The sequence below is a fragment of the Onychomys torridus genome, chromosome 5, assembly GCF_903995425.1.
Source record: "Onychomys torridus chromosome 5, mOncTor1.1, whole genome shotgun sequence".
NCBI lineage: Eukaryota > Metazoa > Chordata > Mammalia > Rodentia > Cricetidae > Onychomys > Onychomys torridus.
The window spans coordinates 122,379,041-122,399,759 of record NC_050447.1 but is presented as its reverse complement, the minus strand read 5'-3'; the positions used below and the strand labels follow the sequence as shown (position 1 = coordinate 122,399,759).

The 20,719-nt window shown below is 46.4% G+C and overlaps 2 protein-coding genes across 2 annotated transcripts in view; one reads left to right on the top strand and one right to left on the bottom strand.

Annotated features, from left to right (window-relative positions):
- Nucleotides 1-397: 397 nt before the first annotated feature.
- LOC118584678 (myosin heavy chain IB-like) lies at nt 398-5,973 on the bottom strand. The gene is made up of 2 exons (XM_036188925.1): nt 5,162-5,973; nt 398-1,349 (listed from the first exon to the last, which is right to left on the bottom strand). The coding sequence occupies exons 1-2, from the start codon at nt 5,971-5,973 to the stop codon at nt 1,253-1,255; spliced, it is 909 nt and encodes a 302-aa protein (XP_036044818.1). The 3' UTR covers nt 398-1,252.
- Nucleotides 5,919-20,719, top strand: part of Fam120a (family with sequence similarity 120A) — a 97,918-nt gene continuing 83,117 nt past the window's right edge. Inside the window, exon 1 of the mRNA XM_036189005.1 lies at nt 5,919-6,445. Coding sequence (XP_036044898.1) covers nt 5,972-6,445 — 474 coding nt within the window. The 5' untranslated portion in view covers nt 5,919-5,971. The remainder of the gene's footprint in view (nt 6,446-20,719) is intronic.

The following is a 20,719-nucleotide window of genomic DNA, read 5'->3' as shown; positions in this document are numbered from 1 at the left end:
AGTAGCTCCACCCCCACTGCTTTCTAAATGTGAGGCAGAACTTGCTGTTTTCTACATGCACTTTCTTCTTGTAGCTCAAGTAACCCAAATCCCTTTGGCTGTAGTCCCAGACCTAAGCAGGGACTCTCCATTCTCAGGATGACTGGCCTTCCAGAGAGAATCAGGCTCATGTGTCCTAGCCTGGACAGCTTCTCAGACTCTGATCTAAGAGCAGTGCTTTTTCTGGATATATTGTTATTGTTTGCACAAGTGTAACAGATTACTGAGTAGCTCATCTAGAAATGGTTAAACCTTAAAATCACTTTGTACTTGAATGAATTTCTTAAAAACTTCCATTGGATTTCTATCATACTAAAAATTAAAATTTAAGGGTGGTGGCACACTTCTGAAACCTTAGCACACAAGAGGCAGAGGCAGGAGGACCATGAGTTTGGGGCCAGCCTGGGCATTCTAGTGAGAGCCTTTCCCCCAAAACCTAGAGCTCTCACCCTGCATTCTCTGAGGCAGTATTTATGGAATGACTAGAATAAGGTCTTTCTCCAAATAGGACAGCCCACAGCAGCTTCTACTACTGCTGCTCAGGTCACCTCTTGGAAGCTGCCTCGGGAACATACGGCCCTCATTTCAAAGTCTTCAGCAACTCTTCTCTTGAGCACAGCTATTTCTGATTTGGCCCAAAGCCATCTGGACACAAGTTTGGATAGCATGATGGCTAATAAACAAGAAAAACAGCAAAAGGGGCTGAGGAGGTTACCTGGGGAGAAAGAGCTTGCTACAAGCACGAGCATGTGATTCCTGGTCCATGGTGCCCACATAAAAGCTAGGTATGGTGGGATCACCTGTCATGACAGCATGGGGTGGGTGGAGAGACAGGTGAGCCCTGGGGTCTCACTGGTTAGTTAGGCCTGTCAAAACAGCAAACTTCAGGTTCAGAGGAAAGACACTTAACAAAAGATGGAGGTAGACAGAAGACAACCGTGCTGACTTCTGCCTCCACAAACATGTCAGGGGCAAACATACATCCTCTCTCCACCCTCCCCAAAAGGAAAATGTCAGAAGCAGGCAGTGCTCTTTAGGTTGAAACCGTGAGACAAAACTCTGAGACCCTAAGTCCAGCAGCAGTGCTGGTTGCTCTCACCCATGTGGGGCACCTATTTTACTCAACCTGAGAAGACTGTCCCGCTTGACGGTGACACTAGTTTCCTTTCTCAGCAGAGTCAACAGCAACAGCTGACCTGGGGAAAGATCCACACTAGTGGCCTTGGAAATGAGCCTCGGTATTGCTGAGTAGGTTATTTTTGTTTGGTCCTGGCAGGGACTTTGCAATGAACACAACAGCTTCTGGAAATCTGTAAAGAGAAAGAAAGATAATTTACATCAGTTGTTTGAATATGCAATGCATGTTGACCAACCTTCTCCACTCATGCTAGCTATCAGGGCCTGAGGACCAGCCAAACAGAACTGTTAGCATGCTGGAAAGGCTCAAGGGACTAATTACTGACCTTCCATTTCCTATGCAGTTCCCAAGTCTGCAAAAGATTCAATAATTTAAGGCTAGGAGTGACTCTCCTTCCTTTTTACTCCAATATGGGAACCGGGAGGAAAACAGGAACATGGGTTCTCAAAGGACAGCAACACACTCCTAAATCCCATTCATTATTTGAGGGGAAAGGCAGAGAGACCTATTCATTCACAAAATCTTACTAGGATTCGGGTTCCAGTGCTAAGTCAGACAGTTCTGTTTTTCCCTCTCTTTTCTACCCTGGCCTATAGCAGTGAAAGTTCAGCACTGGGTAAGGAGTCCACAAAGCAGGATGCCCAGATCTCTAGCTTCAGTAAAGATGAATGTTGGAGAAGTTGGTTTTAGATGCCAAGAAGTGGTACAGTGAGACACAAGAAAAGGACACCAAACAGCCTCCACTAGTATGGACTGGCAGGTAAGGAGCAATTCCAGCAATCAAGGAAGTGCAGGGACTTTTGGCTGAGATGGTAAATAACTCATCATATAAAAATCATTTGTTCTTTATCTGTGCTGTGCTACCTAACACAAGCTAGAATCATCTATGAGAAGGGAACCTCAACTGAGAAAATGCCTTTAGTAGGCAAGCCTGTAGGGCATTTTCTTAATTGGTGATTAAATTGGGAGGGCAAAGCCCATTGTGGGTGATGCCATCCCTGGGCTGGTGGTGCTGGGCTGTATAAGAAAGCAGGCTGAGCAAGCCATAGGGAGCCAGCCCTAAGCAGTGATCTTCCAAGGCCTCTGCATCAGGCTCCTGCCTCCAGGTTCCTGCTCTGACTTCCCTTCATAAAGAGCTGTGAAACTGAAGTGTAAGCAAAATAAACCCTTTCCAACCCAAGTTGCTTTTGGTCATGGTGTTTCATCACAGACAGAAAGCCTAACTCAGACACTTGCCAAAGTTAGATTTTACAGAATCTAATTTTACTTTCCCACTGGTTTGTAACATAAAACTTTAAAACATATTTTTAAAATAGTTCAAAGGGAAAATGAATTGACAGCTGTGAAGGAAACAGCATTTTTAATCCACCTGACTGAGGAGAAGAAAATGCTTCCTAATCCCAGAGTATCCAAAGCCCCCAACCAAGAAAAGCCTCAAGACTGTTGAAAAAGCCTGTGCTCTGTGGAGACTTTGAAGTAACAACCAATGAACAGATTAGGTCTAGGCACACAGCACAGGTTCAAATCCCAAGCTGGGACTACTGTGTCTCTTCATGGTCACAGGGTCCAGGCTTAGCTGCAGCCTGGAGTTCCTCTAAACTTGACTACTGACTCCCTGTGAAGGAAAGAGATCACCACTTGAAGAAAAACTCAACTGTTATTGCCAATATTTTTGTCAGGCATTGTGTCTCACACCTGTGATCCAGTTCTCAGGAGACTGTATCAGGAGGATTGCTGTAAACTGAGGCTAGCTGGATTTCATAGTGAATTCCAGATCTTCTTGGGCTATGAGTGAAACCCTGTCTAAAGGAAATCCCCAAAACCAACCCAAACCAGGCAATATTGTCCTGCTTTAAGCTATAGATGAATTCACTGATCAGAAACAAGTTAAAATGGAAAAAAGCTAAAAGCAAGCATTTCTCCCACTGGCTGGGTAAATTTACACACTGTGGCTGGCTTTCTTTCTCTACTAATCCAGTGATCATAACTTTTTTTTTTTTTTTTTTTTTTTTTTTGGAGACAGGGTCTCTCTATCTCTATGTAGCACTGGCTGGCCTGGAACTCATTATGTAGACCTGACTTGAACCCACAGAACTTCGCCTGCGTCTGCATCCTCAAGGCTGGGATTAAAGCCTTGCACTTTTATTTGGTACTTCTTGTGACGCCTATGTTTAGGCAGTTCTTAACATTTTTATTTTTCAGCTGTTTTTTCCCTCAATAGCTTGGTAATCTCTTCATGAAAAATTCCTCTAATACAGTTCAAAGACTAAACAAAGAAAAAAGTCCCAAATCATATTGTATTCTTAAGCAGATTAAAAAGTTTTAGTATTTTTCAATAGGGCTTGCTTTTACCTTGGTATTTAGAGAATTTAAATGTCACTCAATGTGAGTTTTATTACAGTGTTGTTAGCCAAACATTTACCCCATCATTAATAAATTTTACTTAAAAACTGTTTATCTTGAAGTGCATACCCAGTTAAGTAGGAAAAGTAAGCATGATTACATTTTGAAGGTTTTGTTTATGAAAATGAATTTCAAAGTTCCCCAAATCCCAGTCTACACAACCACAGGAGTAGGAAGTGACTACAAATTCAGTACTCTTAGCATCTGTGTGACAACCGGGGCGGTCAGTGAGAGCCAGTGTTCCCACAGGTGGAGTGGTTTTTAGAAGGACCGGGGTGAAGAGGACACAGTTTCTGTGGTCCACCTCCAGAACCTGAGCGTTCCTGTCTTAAGACGAAAAGTACATTTATTTCCAGAATCATGAATGCTAGCACAAAAGGTTTCTCTCTCTCTCTCTTAATAAATAAATAAATCTTTTTTTTTTTTTTTTTTTTTAATGTACAGTGTTCTGCCTGTGAGTACCCCTACCCATCAGAAAAGGGCACCAGATCTCATTACAGATGGTTGTGAGCCACCATGTGGTTGCCGGGAATTGAACTCAGGACCTCTGGAAGAACAGCCAGTGCTCTTAACCTCTGAGCCATCTCTCCAGCCCTTTTCTCTCTTTTTAAAAGAAAAGCAAGAAATGTTTAAACGAAATAAAAACAGGATAGGGAGTCAGCGGTGGCTAAAGGGTGGCGGAGCATGGGCAAGGCCCGAGGCTGGTCCACCAGCTCTCAAACAGACCAGCAAACAAGAAACCTCAACAAAAACAAGCCCAAACCTAAACAACTGGATGAACATATGTGGAATGTTTTTGTCAGTGAAACTACAAGTGACTGACGGAGACTCAAGCTCAATCTTGTATACTAACCATGAATTCCAAAACATTTTGGGGTGTTACTATTTAGCGAGGCTTTAAGTGCAACTCCAGTTTCTAAATAACATGTAATCCTGGCCTCATCACTAATCTTATACATAAGAGGCATAATTTATCGGGTTTTCAAAATCCATCAAGGCACCACGAGTGTTTTATCTACGTCGCAGAGGCCTGTGCTTGAGATTAATAGGGTGTTATGATCACGATACGTTGTATACTTGTACGAAACTGCCAAAGAATAAAAAATATTCTTTAAAAGAAAAAACCCTATGGAATCCAGTTTGCCTTTTCTCGGAGACTGTCGGGGGGGGGGGGGGGGGGGGCACTGGGTCTGCATGGACTCGGTGCTGCTCACTCTGCGGGACTCTGTGTCTGCTGCACCCCGCTCCAGCACGGGCTTGCCCAGAGAAAGAACAGATGAAGAACTGGAGGTCAGCAACACCAAAAACGCTCCTTTAAACTTTCTTGAGACAGGGTCTCTCGTAGCTCAGACTGGCTTCTCACTGGATGGAGATGACCTTGAACTTCTGATCCTCCCGCCTCCACCTCCAGAACGCTGGGATGACGGCCTGCGCAAAACACAGGGCTCGAACCCTGGGCTTCGTGCCTACCAGACAAGCACTATGGCAGCCGAGCCGCCTCCCCAGCTCCCTTTCCGACGCCCGGGAGCACTGGGAAAGATTTCTCTTTCCGCACGTTCGGTCCCAGCACAGCATACGTACCGTCGCCGCCTGGGTGAAGCGGGATCCTCGCTACCTTCTCGGGCACCCCCGAGGCAGCGCACGTCCACCCATCTCCGGAGGGCGGCGCAACGCGGCGAGGCTTGCGGCTCCCGGGGAAGTCTCCTCAGCCGGGCTCTGACGCGAGGCCGTGAAGTCACGGCCCGGTCCCGGGAGCGACGCCATCTTGTCGCCCCTGTCCTCCTCAGCGACTCGCACTCCTGGGCTCGCTCGCACTCTTCAGGCTCCGGGCTTCCTCGCCCCGCGGGAGACACACGCGGCGGAGGAGGAGCGCCGGCTGCCGGCCACGCCTCCCCAGCTCGCAGCCGCGCGCGGGGCGGGGCCGGCCTCGGAGGCCCGTGGCCTCGGGGCGCGGCCTGCACGGGCCCAAGCGCCTCCCTGAGCCCGCCCGGCCGCGGCCCCCTCAGGGCCCGACCAGCCCAGCAGCGCTCCTCCTTCTCCGCCCGGCAGCCGCCGCCGCCGCCCCGGGAGCCCGGCCGCGGCCCGGCGCCGCCTCTTCCGCCTTCCGCGTCCGCGCGGGCGGGCCCGACGTCAGCGCCGCCCCGCCCGGCCCATCCTCGGCTTCGGCCTCGCAGCGCGGCGGCGGCGCAGGTCCCTCCCCAGACATGGCCCTGGGAGGTGGCAGCACATGGCGGCCGAGGCGGCCGTGAGCGCGCCCCCGGCCAGCCCCAGCCCGCCCTGAGGCTGCCCGCGCCCGCCGGCCGCGCCACGGCCCCGCCGCCCCCCGCCCCGCCGCCGCCGGCCCCGCCGCCGCCGCCGCCGCCGCCCGCGCGCGCCCGCCCCGCCGCCGCCATGGGCGTGCAGGGCTTCCAGGACTACATCGAGAAGCACTGTCCGAGCGCCGTGGTGCCGGTGGAGCTGCAGAAGCTGGCCCGGGGCAGTCTGGTGGGCGGCGGGCGGCAGCGGCCCCCGCAGACCCCGCTGCGCCTGCTGGTGGATGCCGACAACTGCCTGCACCGCCTGTACGGTGGCTTCTACACCGACTGGGTGAGCGGCGGCCAGTGGAACCACATGCTCGGCTACCTGGCGGCTCTGGCCAAGGCCTGCTTCGGCGGCAACATCGAGCTCTTCGTCTTCTTCAACGGCGCTCTCGAGAAGGCCCGGCTGCACGAGTGGGTCAAGCGGCAGGGCAACGAGCGCCAGACGGCGCAGCAGATCGTCAGCCATGTCCAGAACAAGGGCACGCCACCGCCCAAGGTCTGGTTCCTGCCACCGGTCTGCATGGCCCACTGCATCCGCCTGGCGCTCATCCGCTTCCACGTCAAGGTGCGGCTGGGGCCGGCGGGCCGGGGTCTCAGGGTTGAGTCTCAGGTCCCTTTGGGCTCGAGTCAGGGTCGGGCCTGGTGCCCTTTGGACTGGGATCCCTTCGGGTTTGGGTCAGGGTTGGGGTCTGGGGTCAACCTGGGCAGGGGTCAAGAGTTGGGCTGCGGGCCTCTTCGTGCTTGTGTTTGGGCTGGGCCCGGAGTTGATGGGGTAGGGATCGGAGTTGAGCCTGAGGTCCCTTGGGCCAGGGTTACACTTGGGCCCCGGGTCCCTTGGGCCAGGGTTCAAGGCTTGGCCTAGGGTCCCTTCGGGCTTGGGTTTGCCTTGGGCCTGCAGGGCTCTCCTTGTGCCAGTGTCAGGGCTGGACTAGTTCCGGGAAGCCCAGCCCGGCCCAGGCTGAGTCTTGGGTGCCCCTGCCTGTGGAAGGCCAGGGAGCAGGCCTCAGTGTCTCTTAGGGGCCCTCTGGGACACAGCGTGTCACCATGCTCAAGCTCGATGCGAACACGGCAGAGGGGGCCTGGAGCAAGATGGATGTCGGGCCCATTAGGCCCAGCGTGGCTGAAGTCCGCCCACAGCCATTCCTCTCCACTTCTCTCTGGTCTGCTGTGGGCCCGTAGACTTGTGTGTAAGACACTTAAGGCTGGTGGACAGACCCACACCCCAAGAGGGATTGGTGGTGTCATCTCCAAGATCCTCAGCCTCTCCCCTCCTTTTGGAGGCTGGCAGGCCACTCGCTGGTCTTAGACTTAATTGTATATGCATCTGTCGAAATTAACCCGCTCTTTCCCAGCAACAGGTTTATCTTGGAAGCCTGTAGAATAGTGACAGTGGATCGCCATGGTCCTAGGGACAGGCAGCTGAAAATAGAGATGGCCTCCAAAGCTGTGGGAGGCGAACCTTGTGTGTTCACCCCTTGCTAGTCTGATTCTGAAGGCAGACCCCCCCCCCTCCCCCTGCTCCTCTCTACCTTTGAAAATGAGATGTTCGGAGAAATTACTATGGTAGAATTTTGGTGTTAGATTTCAAGGTACTGTAAAACTTGATGAGATGGGGTCTCGTCAGTTCTGTGTGTCTGATGTGAAGGTTCAGAATTCGGAGTAAGAATCTGGGGTCGTTTGGCACAAGCCTGCTAGAGCTATGTTTTCTGTGCACGGGAAGCATTCAGTGACCTTCAGCGGCCTGATGAGTGGGTAAGGAGAGCTGCACATTGTCAGCCTTCTGCTGTCCCTTTGGCAGAGGACTGCAGCCAAAATTGGGCCAGAGGAGAACTTAAGGGCCCAGCGGTTGACTGAAAGCTGAGCACCTAACTTATCTTCAAAAGTTTGGATAGCTTGCATTTTCACGTTTTCTTTAAAACACTTGTTTTGGGGGAGGGTGCAGGGTGGAGGAGGCTGTTTGAGTTTTTAACATTTGCCACTGTCTTCCAGTTTGTTCTTTTCTTTGGAAACTGAGCTTGAGTTGAAAGTTTTAGACTGTCTCCCTCTTCCTGATCATCCCTGCTGGCAGTGATGAGATGGTGGTAGTTAAGCCTAAAATGATTGCGGAAGTCCCACCCAGGATCCTGTTGCAATTGGTGAAGCTGTGTTTAAGTCTGTGGGTGGAGGCAGCTGGAAGAATGGTGATTGGCCCAGGAGTGTGGCAGCTACACAGCGTGTCATTTCTCAGCTAGTTGGTGTGAGAGGCAATGTGTGCTTTTTCACTTTTTCTCTGTAGCCTGAGGCTCTCGGAAGGGGAAAGTGGAGCCGGTCCTCTGGGATCCACTTCTAGTGGACAGTCTGAAAAAGGCCCTGGTTTAATGCTGTTTGGTGATGGGAAGTAACATTTAACACAATGAGCAATTACCTGCTTTTGCTAACAGCACAGGGCTGTATGTATCCTTAGCCAACATTCAAGAAAACATTGAATATTACTTTAGATTAGAATCTGGGTGTGTGGGTTCATGTGTGCTTTTACCTTTTTGCAAGAAATGTTGAATTCTTACAAATTGTAAGCTTCGGGATCTCACTATCTAGCCCTGGCTGGCCTGGAACTCTATGTAGACCAGGCTGATCTCAGACTTGCAGAGGTCTGCTTGCCCCTGCCTCTGCCTCCTGAGGCTGAGATTTAGAGGGCACACCACCATATCTAGCTGATTGTAACATCTTTGGGCCCTTGTGAATGCCTCCCATACCTAGTGGGTACTTGGGATTTTGACCAGTGTAGTATGTGCTTGGAAGCTAGATGTAAGCCACATTTAAGACAGTCTGAGTGCGTTTGATGGGACATGCCTGTCACCCCAGCACTTGGAAAGTTGAGGCAGGAGGGATCCTGAGTTTGAGGCTACATGGACTTCAGGGTGAGAACCTGAGATCTTCCTAGCAACCTCACTTTTTTGAAAAATGCCTAAGAGATTTAGCTTTCAGAAATTTCTTAGCAACCAAGCACAATCTCAAGAGCATTGGGTAGAATGACAGGAGAGCAGTGTTGTCTTTCCTGCCTGAAGGACCGCCCTCAGCCTGCTCTCGCCTTTGCAGAGGTAATTCTAGCAACTCGGATGTCCGTTTTCTCAGCTCTGCTGGGGGAGAGGGTGAGTGAAGAAGAAAGTCCGCTGGAGGCGGGAGGCCCGTTAATAGCACAGGAGACGCGGGGGAGAAGAGGGGACTGCAGAAAGCAGACAGAATTCTGGGGCTAGTTTTAAACAAGGAGACAATCCCGTGAACTTTGGTACCCCTGAGGGCAGTGCAGGATTGATTCTCTGAGGGTGATTTCAGGGGCTGGGAGGGGCTTGCTGTTAAGAACACTTGTTCTTGCAGGGGACCCAGATTTGATTCCCAGCATCCACACAGTGGTTCCCAACTATCTCTAAGTCCGGCTCCACTGTGTTGGAAGCTCTCTCCTGACCTGTGCAGTCACCAGTTGTGAGTGTGGTGCACAGACGTCCAAACCGGCAAAACATTCACACACATAAGTAAATCTGAAAATAATTTTTAAAAAAGCAATAAGGTACTGTACATGCTTTTAAAGGATGGTTTTGAGTCATAAAAACTACCTTTAGTGTTGTCTGTTTAAGGGAGTGTGTGTGTATGTGTGTATTAGATTTTTAATGATTTTTGAATGCTCATAAAAACTTAAGCAGTGATTAGCTATCACTACGTATCTGACAGAGTAGGTGAATAAGAAGGACTTTCAGTACCAGGTGCTAGCAGGATTCTGAGCATCTGGAATTGGGCTGGAAGTTGATTTTATGATGTGTCTGGGTGTTCTGCCTGCATGTATGTAGATGTGTCTCCCTCCACAGCCCTGTCCCTCTACCCTATGTACACATATAACTCTTAGTCCCAGTGCTAGACCTAAAAGTTGACACCGAGCAGCAGGCCTTCTCCACTACTTTCACTGTGGTCATCCTTCATCACAAGCAGCTTCATACAGATCAGACACTAGAGCATGCAAGTGAGGACACTAGATTCAGGAAGGACACAGCTGTGTTGGGTAGACAAGCACCACTTTTGTGCTTGGTGCCTGCAGAGGTCAGAATAGAACATTGGATTTCCTGGAATTGGAGTTACAGATGGTTGCTGGGACTTGAACCTGGGTCCTCTGGAAGAGCAGCCAGTGTTCACCACTGAGCCTTTTCTCTAGTGGCAGTTTCTTACTAAGTGTACATACTCTAGCAAATCTCACTAATGGATATTTTCTTAGTGAAAGTTTATTCACATAAACACTAGTATTTGGCCTGGGGATATGGCCAGTTGGTAAAGCATTGCCTTGTATGTGTGAAGCCCACGGGTCCATGCCCAGCACTGTATAAACTGGGCATATTGTCATACACCTCTAGTGTCAGTACTTGGAGGTAAGAGCAGGAGAATCAGAAGTTCAGGGTTAACCTCAGCTGCATAGCACTTAGAGGCCAGCCTAGGCCAGCCAAGACATGAGACCCTGTCTTGGAAATCAAAACAAAACAAAAAGCCATGTTGCAGTTGAGAAGGTGTCTCAGTTAGTAATGCCTGCTGCACACCCATAGAAGAAGCTGAGCATGGCAGTGTGCAGCTGTAACCCCAGTGCCAGCAGAGTGGACATGGGAAGATCCTCAGGGCTTGCTGACCAGTGATTTCCATGTTGAGGGGAGAAACCCTTTTCACAAAGATAGAAAGTACTTGAGGAAGACAACCATCCTGAACCTCTGGCTTACACACACACACACACACACACACACACACACACACACACACACACACACAGAGCTAGGTTCACAAAGTGTGATTCTCTTTTATATGACCTTCTCTGAAAGAGAAAGCCACAGGGATGGGAGTCAAGGAAGTGACTGAGAGTCAGGAGGGGAGGGAGTGTGAACACTGGCTGCAGGAGTGAGCTGCTTGGAGCTGAGGGCAGAACTCTTCTGTTCTATCAAAACTACACCCAGGCTAAATAACAATGAATTACTGTATGATAATTACTACTTCGAAAAAAGAGAAATTTTGGTAAAGAAATCGACGTGAATACCTATGCCTATATTATGTTGTGTAAAAAGCATTTCTGTTACAAAATTACCATCTTTTTCACTTTTTCTAGTGTTTTTAAAATAAGATATCTTTTATTTATTCTTTGACAGTTTCATCCATGTTAACTATCTCTTTTGGTCATCTCTAGCTCTTCCTCCCCCTTCCCACTCCCCTATCTTTTTTAGTGTTTTATAAATTGGCAGAAAGGTATAATTTCCTGTCGTCTTTGTTTAGAGAAATCCTTTTTGATTTCAAGAATGCTTCTTTGCTAGAATAATAACTATGTTTTAAAATTGCATTTGAATTTATTTATTAGGTGGTGGGGCACGTGTGTTGGGGCATGTGCGGAGTCAGAGGACAGTTGGGTGTCTCTCCATGTGGGTCCTGGGACAGACACAGGTTGTTGGACTTGGCTGTAGATGCCTTTGTCTGCTGAGCCGTCTTGCTGGCCCTCGCTGCATGTTTGGCACAGTTAGTGGATCTGTGACCATTAGAAGTTGGTTTAGAGATAATTTTCTTGTGGACATTACACAGCATTACTTGAACATGGCGTTTGCTAGTCACTGGGAGAGTAGCCTTTGTGTGCCTTGAGTCATGGTAACCTTTGAAGCCTCAGGGAGTGACTTGTGTTTATTTAAAAATCTTGGTGACATTCATTCACTGGCACTGTCTAAACACCTCTCCTACCAGACTGGAGGTGTAGGTGTGAAAGTTTATCCTGAGGTTCCTCAGACCTCATCCTGAGTTCCTTCCAGTGGGGCTCTGGTAAATCAATGCTTAGGTCTGTTTCCTCAGAGCTTACACAAAATGGTGTTCCTGTGTTTAGCCACGCCAAGAAAACACACTTGTCTTTAGGGCTGATGGTCTTTTGAGTCAGTGGCAAGGAATAACCAGTGTGAGCCTGGATGCTTCCTGGTCCTTGGTCACATTCACTCTCTTAGTACTCAGTATCTTCCTGGCTATTTTACATGGTGAGAAACAGCGCCTACTGATTCAGACTAGGCACCCTGCAAAGGGAAGTGCAGGCTAAAGTCAAAAGTCCAGTTCCATTGTATGAGTACTTTAGGGGTGTGCCTACATAGTACTCATGCCCTGGCTATTCCGAGAGCAGGCTTTTGCAGTTACAGTAGGAGCAGCAGGGTTTCTGTGGGGAAGAAAACCACGTATCACTACATCCAGAGAACTAAGCAATGCTCAGGGACCTTTAAGTAACCAGGAAATACAGTTGAGAATTCACTCAAACTGCTCATCCATTCAAAATAAATATTTTTCTCTCGTATGTCAGTTTTGTAATTAGTCCTCTGTTGCTTAACGACAGGAGGAAAACTTATTCAGGTGGTTTCTTGACGTGTACTTAAACCTAACTGGTGTAGCCTACAGGTACAGTAGAAAGCTAGACATAGTATATGCTAACATTGAATGTTCCCAGGTACATGGCTGCAGCTTACCACTTCAAGGGTCAGGAATTTTGTAAGCTAAACAGTATTCCATTTGTGTGTGATACATATCCATAGCTAGATGTCTGAATTTCTCTTGCTTTTTGATAATTGTGAAAAATGAGTAGTGCTTCTATGGATGTGGTATGCAAATAGATTTGAAAGCTTTGCTTTTATTTCTTTTTAAGTATGTACTCAGATGTAGAATAGCCAAGTAATTGGCAGTTTTGTTTAGCATACACACACACACACACAGCACACATATTAGTGGTGTTGGAGATTGAGTCAAGGGTTCATGCTTGCTAAGCAAAAACTTTGTCACCAAGTTACATCCAGCCATATATTTAATTCTTTCAAAATTTCTTTGTTATTACCACAGTGGCTACAGAAGCTATGTGTTTTATGTCATATGTTATACTACACATTATCAGCAATTTTTAATATGTGAAAAAATCTTTTTGTGTCTTTTTTTTTTTTTTTTTTTCTTTTTGCGACAGGGTCTCTCTATTTATAAAGTTCTGGATGTCCTGGAACTCACTATGTAGACCAGTTTGGTCTTGGACTTAACAGAGATACTCTTGCCTCTTCCTTTGCTGGGATTAAAGGCTTGCAACACCACACCCCCTTTCTTCTCTTCTCTCTCCCTCCCATCTCTTCTCATGTCTTGTCTTGCCTTTTTACTTTCCTCTTCCAGACAAGGTTCACTGTATATATAGCTCAGACTGGCCTGGAACTAACTGTGTAGACTAGGCTGGTCTCAAAATAATGGTAGCCTTCCTCTTCATCCTCCTGGGATTATAGATGTGAGCCACCTTGCCCATTGGCCTGAAAACCAAGTGGGACTGTGCATCCATGTTGCCAGATGTCCAGATTTTTCAAGTAAACCAGAAATATTTAAAGTTATCCCACTCAAAAACTGTCAAGCCAAGCAAAACAGTGCTGGAGGCTGGATTCAGCTCTTGAGCACAAGTTTGTCATTGAGCACTGATTGTTATCAAGTTGTTGTCCTCACCGAAGTCTCTTTTCTAGAGTCCCACTGTCTCTTCCCACCTTGAGCTCTCTTCAGTGCCCAAAGCAGTTTAGAGACTTTCCCTAAAGGCCAAAGGCCTTAGGGTTCCCTGTTACAAGCTCCTCTTTTTCCTGGTGTCCAGTATCCCCTTTTGTGAGGGGCATCCCATCCACATGCTCTTAATGCCTGGCACTTGCCAAGCTCTTGGTTTGTGTCTTGTCTTCTTGCCCTACTAACTAGTGGTCCCTCCCCCTTCCACTAACCAGGCTTGTTCTCCACATCCCACGTGCCCACACCCCCACCAGCTATGTCCTTAATCTGCCTCTTGGCTTCTCATGCTGAATGAATTTCTAATTTCATTGTTGCTGTCCTGGAGCTTGGACCTGATAAGAAGTGCCAACCCCTTCAAGGCTTGTGTTCTGTGTTCTTTTCTTGGAGTCTTCCCTGAACTTCCCTTGTCTTCTAACATTACTTTTCCCAATTCTGTAGTTTTACTTTCCACCCAGACAGGTTTGAGCCTCCAGATCACTCCCATCAGTCTCCACTGCTTCAATCACTTGGCTGTTCCACCCCCAACTCTGCTAGTCCCTACACTAATGACACATGGTAGCACTACAATCTTCTTACCTCTTCCTCTAGCTCATTCCCAGCATCCTTGACACAGAAGGCTACCTACCACACAGGTGCTCTGCAAACCCATTGGCAGGTTCTGAAACCAAATTGTTCTCTATCTATTGGCATTTAAGAAATGATATAGACTCAACTACAACCAGAATCTAGAAATGTAAGACATATACTAGGAACTAGTCCATTTCCTGCTGGTATGTCAGAGTGGCCTCAGGCTCGAACAGTTACCCCAGGTTATTCATCTTTCACACCTTGGCAGAGCAGCCCACCACAACATCAGGGAGGCCTCTGTTGTGTTCAGACTTGACTAAAGCCTTTAGAGTCCAGCTCTGTTCAGACTTGTAAACCCTTCTGCAGCCCTGGCCATTATATCTTATGCTTCATGATTCATACCATCCCTACCTTATTTATCTGTTTACTTATTTGAGTCTGTCATCCCATCTTTTCTGATTGCTACCTCATTTAAGTTTGTCAAACTTATACTCTCTTCAAAGCCTGTCTCAAACATCACCTTGCTTCCTTGGTGTGTGTACACGTACACCCATGTTCGTGCATTTGGAGGCCTGAGCAGGACATTGGGTATCTTCCGGTATTAGTGACCACCTAACTGCTTAGAGACTGGGTCTCTCAATGAACTGCAGCTTGTTTTGGTTAGGCTAGCTTGGCCCGTCTCTGCCCCTCAAAGGGTCGCAGATGCATGCAGCTGTGAGTTCTGGAGACTGGACCTCAGGTCCTTACGCTTGCAGAACAAGCACTCTTACCCACTGAGCCATCTTCATAGTCCCAACATTTACTTAAACAAACAAACAAAAAACCCCAGGGTCTCACTGTGTAGCCCTGGTTGGCCTGGAAGTCCCAGAAATTTGCCTGTATCTGTCTCTGGAATGCTGAAATTAAAGGCATGTGCTGTGGCTGATGTATTGTGCACCCCAGTAAACTTATCATAGAACAGAACAGTTACTAGATTAAATTTAGAGGGTAGGCAGTGGTAGCACACGCCTTTAATCCTAGCATTCCGAAGGCAGAGATCCATTTGGATCTTTGTGAGTTCAAGGCCACACTGAAAATAGCCAGGCATGGTGATACACACCTTTAATCCCAGGAAATGATGGCAGGAAACAGAAAGGTATATAAGACGTGAGGATAGAAACTAGAGCTGATTAAGCTTGTAGGCTTTTAGCAACAGTTCAGCTGAGATCCATTTGGGTGAGGACTCAGAGGCTTCCAGTTTGAGGAAACAGGATCAGCTGAGAAATTGGCAAGGTGAGGTTGGCTGTGGCTTGTTCTGTCTATCTGATCTTTCAGAATTTACCCCAATATCTGGCACTGTGTTTTTAATTAAGACCTTTTAAGATTCATGTTACAATGTGCCACTATGCCAGGCTTTTTTTTTTTTAATGTTTACTTATTTTATGTGTATGGACCATTTGTCTGCATGTATACATGTCTATACATATCTGGTGCCCTCAGAGGCTAGTAGAAAGCATCAGATTCCCCCAGGTCTAGAGTTATAGGTGGTTGTGAACTGTCATGTGGGTACTAGGAATCAAACTCCCAGTCTTCTGGAAAAGCAGCCGGTGTTCTTAACCACTGACCCATCCCTCTAGCTCTGAAAGGGACTTAATTTTAGCAGCCAACTGAGTGCCTGTTACTGCTTGTCATGGAGCAGAGAAGGGAATTGAGAATTAGGGAAGCCTTTGGGAAGCTTTCACTGAGTTAGAAAGCATCAAGGTAAGTCTTTCATATTAACGTTTAGAACTTTTTTGATGCTATAAGATGATACATTTGTGAAGACTTGGGAGTAGCTCTTAGCGTTGACAGATGAGGTAGTTCGCAGTGTCATCAGAACCCCCAGGGCAGAGGCCAGGGATACTGCTAACATTCTGCGGAGTCCAGAACAGCTCCCTGCAGCAGAGAGTTACCTAGTCCTGAATACTAGTAGTGCCAAGTCAAGGAAATCTTGATGCAATCAAATCCAAGGATTCTAAGTTGTCGGGCTTTTGGGGCCTTTGTACACCAGGAAGGGAACTCAGAAGTACAGCTCAAGTTTCTAAACTAAAATATATGTTTATATATATACCCTATCTTTAAGATATTTTTAAACCTATATTAGTCACATTTTAGTTTACTGAAATTTATACTAATGAGGAGAAGCTAATTAATATACAGTACACATTATAACTTCAGTAAGCAGTTAACTATAGGAGTACATGTCAAAAGACTGTATTTGAAGAAAGGTATTTTAGAATGATTAGGCTATTTTCTAGTGGATTTGTAGGCAGAATTTCAAACAAAACAAGCAAACAAAACAAAACAAACAAACAAATCCAAAACCAATTAGACATATAAATGAATCAGAGTTTGGGCCTAGAGCCATGGTTCATTGGTTAAGAGCACATACTGTTCTTCCAGAGGACCTGAGTTCTATTCCCAGCATCACATCTAGCAGCTCTCAACTGCCTGTAACTCCAGCTCCAGGAGATCTGACATCCTTGTCCTCACTCATGTAGACATACATATACATGTACACATAAATAAATAACAACATGCAGTGTTTTAAAATTCTCCAGATGCCTGTGTAGCTTATCATTTCTTTTTCTTTTTTTTTCTCCCCCTGTGGAAAGTAGGTTGTGTGGGGACCTTGGCTGTCGTCCAGCTCCTGGAACAATCCATGGCTTATTGTAGTTGTTCCCAGACTACCTGCTAAGTGTGGCACAGGCAGCTCTGCAGCTCCTTCTGTAGGCTGTGTGACAGGAAGTAGAGGCTTTTCAGCACAGAGTCAGAGGTAATTCCAAAGGTGACTGACTGAGCTCATCCCAGCCACCTGGTGCCTGGCTTTCACCTTGCAATAATCCTTTTATGCTTCTTAACACAGATGTACTCTGTTGAGGCGTAAAGGAGGGCTGTGTAGATAAACTGGCTTCTGCTTTTCTCCTTGCTCCTCCTGATTTGAGGCATCATGGGGGAGTGTGGACTGAGCTGCTTTTGAGAGACAGCATCCATTGTGCCCTGGCCATTTGGTATTTATTTTGCTATTGTCTCAGAAAAAACAAAACAAAACCATGACAAAAAACTAAACTAGGGGTTTGGGAAAGAATGGATTTCCTGTGCTGTTGTCATTTTGCCGTGCTACAAAACACTACAACTAGTGTGGTGTAGTAACAGGCAGTTCAGCCAGAGGGCTAATTCCTCAAGGGCCAGTGTGGTCTCCTCTTGGAACTAGAGCCCATTCATGAGGAGAGTGACAGCACCACGGAGACAGCTGGAGGTTCTCTAGACCCTGTCCAGACCATTTGCAAGCTGTTGGACCATAGGACTTTGCAAACATTGCTGTGGAAATCATATCAATCTAAAATTCTTTTTTTTTTTTTTAATTTTTTATGAACTCTGAAATTATTTTATGTGTATTGATGTGAAGGTGTCAGATACCCTGGAACTGAAGTAACAGACAGTTGTGAGCTGCCACGTGGGTGCTGGGAATTGAACCTGGGTCCTCTGGAAGAGCAGCTAGTGCTCTTAACGGCTGAGTCATCTCTACATCTCTTAGAATGACTTTTAACAAAAATAAATCTGTTTTAAGTTTTAGTCGAGTCATTTGGAGGTTTTTATAGTAGGCTATTTTAAATAGGATCCATATGAAAATACTATGAATGCCTCTTATCAGGTTTTTAATTTATAAAAATGTAAAATTTAACTTGCATTTCTTTTATATCTACTCCCTTGTTTGTTTGTTTTTTAAAGAAGAGAAAGAAAACAATTTTATTACCAAATAAGCAGTCAAATTGCAGTCATGTAACAAACAACCTGCTGAAGGAATTAAAGAGGGAAACATCGTACCCTTTGGTAGTTCAGCAAGGCATTACCTATGTGCTCAATTGTCATATATCCACAGGGAAAATAAGGTTGTATTTTTTATTAAGTAAAAAGGTTTATCTTGGAGTTAAGTGTCTAAGCCTTGTAAGACTATCAGGAGTCGGGGTGACACTCTTCTTTTATTAGTACTGGCTTTTTACAGTTGTAGTATGGTATACATAAGTGGGCGCCTTAACCATTTTTTGCATGTGTGTGTGTGTGTGTGTGTGCGCACATGTGCATGTTGAGTGTCATCCTTTACTGATCTCCACCTTCTGTGTTGAGGAGCAGGTGGTCTCCCACTGGAACTCAGAGAGCTTGAGGGGTCCACTAGTCTAGATAGCCAGCTTGCCCCAGGAATCTCAGCTCCACCTTCTGATCCCTGGAATTACAGATGGGCCACCAGGGCCCACGTTTACATGGGTGTGGGTAGGTGGACAGTTGGAAGGCAGCTGCTTTACCCTGTGGAGCCGCCTTCCCACCCTGATGATGCACCTTTTTGGGAACTGCTGTGCTGTTCTTCATACTTACTTTATGTCCCCCCCCCCCTTCTGATTTTCGACGTGCTTGCCTGGTACTTCTTCTCTGTTTTGAATGGTAGCCATCCTGCTGAGTGTGGTTACTTGTGGTGTGGTTTGCTTTCTCTAACCCTTGCCAAAGTTGTGCATCATTTTGGTGCCGCTCCTTTTATTTCAAAAGAAAATTGCTGGCTGTGGTGGAGTTGAAGTGGTTTTCATTGCTTTTAGGACCATTGCCTTCTATTCTTATGGAACAAATGAGGCATGTAGGATCTGCGTGGTCAGCTGTGATTGCAGTTTCTCTAGAGGGAGAGATTGGAGTGAATGCTATTACAGTTAAATCTCTCCTTTAAACTCACAAACAATAACCCACCTCACCAGCTAGAATTGACAGTTGGGTTCTGATTTGTGAGTTGGATGAGGACAGGAACAGAAAGAAGCCAGGAGTGAGTTTCACTACCTAATACCTGTTGACTGGATTTTTGTGGGCATACGTCAAAGCCTGTTCTTGTTTTGTCTTTTAAACAGAAAAATTGAGGTTCATCTACAGCCTCATATGACCAGGCTAGCTTGTATCTTCTCAGATGGCTGGAGGATTATTCCTTGAGCTATTATAAAAGCATTCTGAGAAAAGTCATACACAGCGTTTACTTAAGAAGTGCCTGACACATTTCAAGTGTTTGTTACTTGAAATGATTCTGTGAGTGTTCACATGTAATATGTGTACTCATCCCAGTTTCCTTGTGATGAACACAGAAGTACACCGATATTAAGTGGGCAGTTTACCCACCTGCTTAGCAGGGACATAAGAGTGAGCTTTCCTTGGAGTTTAGGAGCGAGTGGTAGTGCTGTCACCAGGGCTGTCCCTTTGTCTGCATTTCACAATTAGTAGATTAATTATTACACTTGCTAGCTAATCTTGGAAACTTTAAATCATTATTCGTTATAGAAGCAACTTTGACTTACTTGCCCCTCTGTGTTTAATGTGTATGGGTATTTTGCCAGCACATTTCTGTGTACTGTTTGTGTGCCTGATACCCACGGAAGCCAGAAGAGGGCATTGGATCCTCTGGAATGGGAGTTACAGACTGTTGTATGCCACTGTGTGGGTGCTGGGAACCAAATTCTCTGGAAGAGCAGTCAGTGTTCTTAACATCTGAGCCATCTCGTCAGCTTCTTATTTATTTTTAATATGACATCTAATACCATTTTGACATTAAAAAACTCAACCTAGAATTCTGTGTAAGTTGATAGTAGAATAAAAATCATCCTAAGCTAAATAGAAGGTACTTCCTTGAGAGCTAAACCGATACATTTTGCTGCTACTTAAACTTTTCAGCATTAACCTTCCCTTCCCTGTTTCTTGGGAGGGCTGGTTTATGCGGGCCCCTTGTGTGGGTTGCTGGCTTTGCACTCAGCTGGAGCTGAAGAAGATTGTTCTTTTGAGTGTTGGTCACGAGTTTGGAGTTTTACTTCCTTGGTTGGAAGAATGTACTACTTCTACCACGACAGGTGGTCTCAGTGGCTTCTGACATGGGATTTCCAATGACAGATGGGTTCTTTAAGTAGCTGTGAAGGCTTAGTTCTCTTGTTATATGATTTCTGGGGGTCAACAGTAACAATCTTCTCAATGCTGCATCTCATAGGATTCTTTTTTGTTTGTTTATTTTTTGTTTTTTCAAGACAGGGTTTCTCTGTGTAACAGCCCTGGCTGTCCTGGAACTCACTTTGTAGATGCTGGCCTTGATCTCACAGAGAACCACCTGCCTCTGCCTCCTGAGGGCTGGGATTAAAAGGGTGCACCACCACCACTGCCCAGCTATTTATTATTTTTTAAGAAAGGGTCCTGCTATGTAACCTAGACTGTCCTTGAACTTTCCATGCCTTGGCACACTGAACATTGAAATTATAGATGTCTGTCACCAACTGACCACATACATTTTTTCCCCCCTGTGCTGGGATTTGAATCTAGAACAAAGGTTCTCAACCTGTGTGTCACCCCATTTGGGGACCAGCCAACTCTTCACAGGGGTCACTAAGACCATCAGGAAACACAGATATTTACATTATGATTTATAATAGTAGCAAAATTACAGTTAATGAAGTAGCAATGAAAATAATTTTATGGTTGGGGTCACCCCAACATGAAGAACTGTGAGGTTGAGAACGACTGAGCTAGATTCTCCTGCTTGTTAGGCAAGCACTTGACCATGGAGTTCCACCCACATAACAAAGATTTATTAATTGACTTCTGTGTGTGTATCTGTGTGAATGTATGTGCAGGTGTATGAACCAGAAGAGTTCTCTGCCTGTTCCTTTTTAGGCCGGGTCTGTCCTTACAGCCAGAGCTCCTTCTT